Source organism: Eurosta solidaginis, chromosome 1, assembly GCF_040869045.1.
Source record: "Eurosta solidaginis isolate ZX-2024a chromosome 1, ASM4086904v1, whole genome shotgun sequence".
Taxonomy (NCBI): Eukaryota; Metazoa; Arthropoda; class Insecta; order Diptera; family Tephritidae; genus Eurosta; species Eurosta solidaginis.
The window spans coordinates 304,915,620-304,922,937 of record NC_090319.1 but is presented as its reverse complement, the minus strand read 5'-3'; the positions used below and the strand labels follow the sequence as shown (position 1 = coordinate 304,922,937).

The following is a 7,318-nucleotide window of genomic DNA, read 5'->3' as shown; positions in this document are numbered from 1 at the left end:
TGGCGTTAGGGTTAAGAAAGTTTAATTTGGCTTTTAAGATGGAGACATTGGTGCTTTATCGGTAACCGTATCGGTAACCTTTTAACAGCTGATCCGACCAACCTTATGAGAATCAATGCAATCGATTATTGGTGCCGCTAAGGTCGTAACCGTATCGTAGCCAACCAATTGGGTTTTGGTTTACCGTCGTAACGATAAACAGCTGATTACGTTAGGGATACGGATACAGCGATACGACATACGGCACCAATGACTCCGGCTTTAACCCTAACGCCATAGTCGTAACCATACCCATATCCATAACCATCTCCAATGTGATCGATTAATGGTGCCTTAACCTAGAAAACGTGAAAATTTCATAAAAATGAATAAAACAAAAAAAAAATTATAAACACATTACACAAAAAATAAGTCTCTTATACTATGTTCAAACAGAAAAATAAATTGAGGAAATTTCGATTTGAATTGAGTGCTGTTCATACAACTCGATTTAGCTTACACAATAGTAATTTGATAGCTGGTTGGCTCATCTCTACAGCAAGAACATACCTTTGTTCAGACTGTCAAAATGAACACTCACATTATTAGGCAAATGAAATGGAATGAAAACATAAAACTTTGAAATTTTTGTGTGTTGTAAGAAAATGTGTTCAATGTTTTTGTTTCATTTTGATTTTGCCATCTTCTTTTGACAATCCAACTCCAGTGAAATGAAAGACATAAAATCAGCTGATTAGATGAGCCAACCATATAGTTCAGCCATGCGTAATTGACGTTTAAGTATACTCAATAAACACACTTTACAATGTTGCATTTGCGGTTTGAAACAATTTATTACGCAATTTTTTTTAAATTGGCAATTTATTATTACAATTTATTATATAACAAAGTGCGTAACAAATTGCCAAAACAGTATAAATTGCCAATTTGGTGTGTGTTTGAACCTAGTATTAGTGATAACGTATCCAAAACAATGAATAAAATCTACAAAAAGTTATTAAATTCACCAACTCAAATATTATTAGGTTATGGATATGGCGAGAAACCAAAAACGAATTGGTTGGCTATGGTATGGTTATGGTATGGCACCATTAATCGATTACATTGATAGGTTCGATCATCTGTTTTATTTGGTTATGGTTTTATGATTATAAGTCACCATTAATTAGCCCTTTACCCAGGTAATTATGGATAAGCCAGGTACATTGTGGATAAGGATTACACTATGCCCAGGTACATAAGAGCACTCTTTTAATTATATTTCGGTAATAGTCTAGTTAAGGGGTCGACTGCTAATACGCTACTAAAAATATCGACAGAGATGTCAAACGACGTGTCTTGACATCAGTTTTAGGTTTTGGAGGGACCCGTGGTCATTTTTCGGTTTTTTGTTAATATATTTTAAGCGATTCAAAACTTTCCGGCTTCGTATTATTAATACAGAGGTCAAGACGCGTCGTTTGACAATTCAGATATATTTTAGGGGGAACTAGCAGTTGTTTTTGTAGCAGTATTTCGCCCCATCCAACAGGTGCGACCCTCACAAATTGTCTTCAATATCCTCTAACGGGAGGCTGAGGAAACTTGCAGTTCCAACAGGGTGGACCAGAGTGATAAGAGGTGTTAGAAGCGTTGTAATTAAAGAGATGGTTGGTCCCATGTGGGGACACCTTGCAAGCAGGACGAGCGTCTCCCTAGGGATAATGATTTCCACTTCTGCGAGCTCAGGCTATTTATCTCTGAGAATGGGGTTCGCCAGGCAATACCTGTCATAGAGGTCGTATGCCTTTTTGTTCCGGAAAATATTAGAGCAATTTAGTTTATTAGAGATACTTTGCAATTAGGCATTATGAGAACTTGTTTTCATGGATGTGTGTAGAGAAAAACTATTTTAAAATACAATTATGATGTCAAACACTGTCATTCACACGAGTGGGGATCGAAATTTTGGGGAAATTATCAAGACGCGTGTTTTGATTTGGGTATAAATAACACACGAGCCAAAGTTTAAAATATATCAGTGATATCGGAATTGAGGAAATGCCAAGGCAGTCGGTTCTATGTACTGGAGCGACTCGGGATTTTTCCCGACCAAGGACTGTCATTTCAGTGTGACCCAATCTAATTTGTTTCGTCCCTCCCACAAATTGTCATCCTCCCAGCAGCTCCTTGCAGCAGGACTGCTCCATATTCTCTTACTCCGGGAAGCCATCGAATCCAATCCGGGTCCGTCTCCTGACCCCGGTCCTGAGAAATGGTTTTGCTGCATCTGCCGGAAAAGAATCTTTTTAGGACGGTCATACTCTGTTCAGTGTGTCTCGTGCAAGGGATGGTTGCATCGGACAGGTTGTTCTGGGCTTGATCCCAAAACCCGACGTCCACGTAACTTTTATAAATCTTTTGTGGCTCCTTGCTGTTCACGCCCAAGGGCGTCCCGCAGTCTACGTCTAAGCGCCCCCCACTACCTTCCAGCAGCCCCGCTGCTCACCAAGCCACAACAAGTACCCGCTGCTGCTCGCGCCCCACGGCGCCAACAACTCAAACAGCTGCTACCACTCATAACTACAATCTTCGTAGTAGAGTCGGAAGCAATGCTGAGCAACAGCCCCTGCCCCCATCTTCTCCCCCCTCTTTTCCGGCAGCAATCATGTAGGTCAGGGAAACAGACTCTTAGTCCCTACCTCCGTTTGCACCGTTGCCAGCACAGAATATATATGTTTGCGACATCCGCCCAATGCAGCTCCTGCCTTGGGTGGTGCCACTTCCCTAGATGTTCTGTTCTCCGCGACGGCAACCCCCCGACGGGTTTCATCGCGCCATGTTGCCAGGTCGCAAACCCAAATCATCCGGGTACCCCAATGCTTGCCCAAGGACGCCCAGTCCTAGGGCCACAACAGCAATTGCGTCCTGGCCTTCCCCAACCCAGGCGTAGTCACCCGTCACTTACCCCCAGAGTGGCGACGTCTCCCCTTATGCACTTCAGAATTCTGCAGTTAAACTGTAATGGACTAACTGGGAAGATTACGGAGATAGTCGATTTCATGAAGCGGCACAACATCCGCATTGCTGCGATTCAAGAGACTAAACTCACAGCAAGATCTGCATTGCAGACCTGCTCTGGGTATAACGTCCACAGGAAAGACCGCGAGAGCGGAAATGGAGGCGGTCTCGCGTTTATCATACACCACTCTGTGCAAAATTATATATTTGATCCTGGCATCGATCGCAGGGACAATGTCTTAGAACGTCAAGGCCTATCTGTCCGGTCAGGCGATGCAAACCTAGAAATCATCAACATCTACATCCCTCCTGCCACCTGTTGCCCCAGTGGATACCGCCCTAATATCAGGGCCTTACTCACTGGCAACAATCGCATTATCTTAGGCGATTTCAATGCCCATCATGATCTATGGCACTCAAACTTGCGGGCGGACAGTAGGAGTGAGATGTTGGCGGATCAAATAGAAGAAACGACGTTCTGCACAATAAACGGAGACGCCCCCACACGTATGGTAGGAAGCTGTCACAGCTCGCCAGATATCTCAATCGTGAGCGCAGAACTCGTAAACTGCGTCAACAAATATAATGCATCCTACGGTCGACAAAGATAGACTGAGAGCCAATAGACGCGCACATAAACACAAATTCAGCGCGTCACCAATCACCATCACCGCTAAAGAGGTTGAGGACGCCAGGACGCCATTGGTCGTGCTAAACCATCCAAAGCAGTGGGCCCAGACGGCATAGCCATGCCGATGTTTAAAAACCTAGGGAAAGAGGGGTTCAAATATTTAGCGCATGTCTTCAATCTGTCTCTTTCCACCTTTGTCATACCTGAGAAATGGAAAATGGCCAAGGTGGTCCCGCTACTAAAGCCTGGGAAACCAGCTAACATAGGTGAGTCGTATCGTCCGATATATCTCCTATCGCCAGTGGCAAAGACGCTTGAAGCCATTTTGCTCCCTTATTTCCAAGCAAATTTGCAGCTAGCCCCTCATCAGCATGGCTTCAGAAAACTCCATAGCACTACCACCGCGCTAAATGCCATTAGCACCCAGTTAAATTGCGGTTTAAATCAATACCCCCACCATAGAACAGTACTCGTAGCGCTAGACCTATCAAAAGCTTTTGATACGGTCAACCATGGCTCGTAACTGCAGGACCTGGAAGGGTCTACCCTTCCCCCATGTCTTAAAAGGTGGACCGCAAATTATCTGGGTGGTCGGCAGGCATCGGTGCAATTCAAAAAACGAAACATCAAAACAAAGGAGAATTAGACAAGGGGTGCCACAGGGTGGTGTCCTATCCCCGCTTTTGTTTAATTTCTACATATCTAAGCTACCTTCACCACCGGAAGGAGTCACAATCGTTTCCTACGCCGATGACTGCACAATAATGGCCACAGGCCCAGGCCCAGAGATCGATGAGCTATGCAATAAAATAAACGGCTATCTCCCTGATCTCTCCAGTTTTTTCGCCTCGCGAAACCTGGCATTGTCACCGACTAAATCTGGCGTCGCCAGAGCCTCGTCTGTTAGTGAAACGGGATTCGCCGCTTGAAGGTGAGATTGACAATTGGGTTGGAGAAGCTATATATAGAGCTGGCGACCTGAAAAGATTGCGGTACACAACCACTTGAATCTGGTATTTTAGTCGCCTCTTAGACAGGCATACCTACCGCGGATATATTGTAACCCCCTAACCCGCTGGAGTTCGACGGAAACCTCGCGTAGTTTTATATATTAAATATATTCACTATCTTGGACCTGTTTTCGCAATCGACCTCTTCATGTAAAGTTTTACCGAATATGTATACGATGTGTATACAATGGTTGACAAGGACATTATGGCTTCATCAACCAATTCTCGCTTTACTATTATATCGTCCTAAAAAAAAATTTATTTTTATTTATAAAAGCTTGAGAAATGTTAACACATGTACAATCTATCAGCTGTCCGTTGAATAAACGGTTTTGGTTAAATTCTTCTCAATAGATCGCAATATTTTACAAAATGATATATGGTCTTTGTTTTCCTCTAAATTAAGGTTCCGCTCATATTTGTTTGGAATCATGGTAATTCTTTACTTTAGCTCACAACTGCTAAAACTCTTCCAAAAATATTGGGGTGTCAAAAGATCCCAGGACCACGAATCCGAAAGCGGAACATCAATATTTTATTTCTGTCAAAATATATTTCCAAAAAACTGAAAAGTATTTTAAATCATTAGCGTTCTATTTATTTCCACATATTTTCGAGTTTTTATATTAAATAATATATTAAAATGACGGATTGCAATCCCCCACATCTAGTGATGATGTTCGGCAGCTTCTTTAGCCCTAATTTCAGCCCACTTCTTTTTGTTTTCGGGAGAGTTCGCTAAAATGTTAGTGCTGGTATAAATTCAAGAACAACTAAATATTATATATCGCTACTCACATAGTTTGCTGATTTTGTAAAAGATTGGGATGCAACACCCAACTGCAATGAAATAATATCTCCAAATCCATTGATTCTTAATGTAGAACATTAGTGGAAATTGGGCGATTTTCGCAGTGAAAGTATATGGATATTTCATGGGGCGTCCAACCTTCTCCGCAACTGTTTTATCGGCCATTTCGAATTTGCTGTTAGTGTAAAAATGTATTGTATAGCAATCCAAGTAGTTTAATTATTAAAAACTTATGTAACTTACAGCCAACTAGATTTTTTACGAATATAAATGGCAGAATGCACACTTTGATTCTTCTTCTATCTAATGATTCAAGTTACAATCAAACTGTCAAATAGACATTCTAAGAAATTCACAATAGACACTCTAATGGCCGAGCCACAATGCAGCTTTTCATATAGTGGCGTACAACGCAATCACAAATCACCTACCCCGATTCAAGGGGTGTGTAGCGCAACCCTTCAGGTTGCCAGAGCGATATATAGCTTCTCCAAACCCAATTGTCAACCTCACCTATCCGCTGCGAATCCTGTTTCACTAACAGACGAGACTCTGGCGACCCCAAGCTCCTCATGGAACTTAGGGGTGGGGAGGGGGGGATGGCCTGCAGGTTTAATGTGGCCACATAAATCGTTCCCGAGATGATCGGGTTAGCACCTTAATGGTGTTGTGGTACCGGAGCGTACCGGATCTGTATCCGGCAAAGGACCATCACATCGATAACACTCCCCAAAGCCTTCGGGGAGCAACCTTATCGCTACAACAACAACAACAACAACCTACCCAGATTGCGCATTCACAAGTTCAAAATTGCTTCCTTCTGCGCATCTACGTTACAGTTGAACCTTGAGCGAACAGCTGATATACTGTTCTATAGTTTTTCATACAAAATACAAAAGCATGGTTTTGTGTAAATTTCTTTTATTTTAATGAATAATTGTTTAACTAAAGTGTTTTGAACATGCTGTTCTGCGCAAAAATACTGTGGATCCCACCCCCGGTTTCGGGTGGGGGGGGGGGGGGGAAGCGTAATTTTTCGGTTTTTCGTTAATTCTTGTGAACGAGTTAAAATTTTTATCTTCCGCCTTCAGATTATTAATACCGACGTCAAGACGCGTCCTTTGATACCTCTCTCGATCCCTCAACTAGACTTTTACCAAAACGTATTTCAAAAGTTGGGAATTACTGCAATCCCCTTTACATTACTAAATTTTGACCGAAATTGACTACGAAATCACTTTACCGGAACAAATAGTTCCCTTACGAATGCGGGAAAGTGTTCTACTCAGTGATACTGTGGATCTCGTCGCCGATATCAGTTCAGCTAAGGATATTTTTTTTAACTCACGTGAACGATAACTTGATTTCAGATAAAATCGTGTACCAGATTTAAAGTTTTGCTCAAGTTATCTTGTTAATGGACTGTACTTTATTGAACCTAAATCTTTAGACCATCGGAACTTGGCTAAGCATCGGGGAATAGTACCGACGTAGAGACATCGATACTTGTACGAAATACTCGAACATTTTTTGGAAAAGAATCGACGCTACTACATCTAGTCAGGTATAGTTGGATGGAGTGCTTTCTGATCCGTTTACTGTTAACTATGGTGTCCGACAAAATTGTTTGGGATTACATGGGGTTACACTGAACCCCAAACATATTGGACATCCGCGTCGATGACATTACCATACCGACTGTCTTACACCCAAAAATTGTGGGTGTGACGTTCGATAAGGAGCTACACTTTGGCGAGCATGCAACCGTAATTGCAAGTAAAATCTAGAGCCGTTCCGAGAATGAAAGTCGACACTGATGATGGCACAACGCCGAAACCGGTTTGTTTCGAAACCAAATTTGGCAAG

General features: G+C 42.4%; 1 protein-coding gene across 1 annotated transcript; it reads right to left on the bottom strand.

The window, feature by feature from the left end:
* Nucleotides 1–5,214: 5,214 nt before the first annotated feature.
* Nucleotides 5,215–5,829, bottom strand: roh (reduction of Rh1). The gene is made up of 3 exons (XM_067771968.1): nucleotides 5,696–5,829; nucleotides 5,440–5,627; nucleotides 5,215–5,379 (listed from the first exon to the last, which is right to left on the bottom strand). The coding sequence occupies exons 2-3, from the start codon at nucleotides 5,615–5,617 to the stop codon at nucleotides 5,309–5,311; spliced, it is 249 nt and encodes an 82-aa protein (XP_067628069.1). The 5' UTR covers nucleotides 5,618–5,627; nucleotides 5,696–5,829; the 3' UTR covers nucleotides 5,215–5,308.
* Between the last annotated feature and the right edge of the window lie 1,489 nt (nucleotides 5,830–7,318).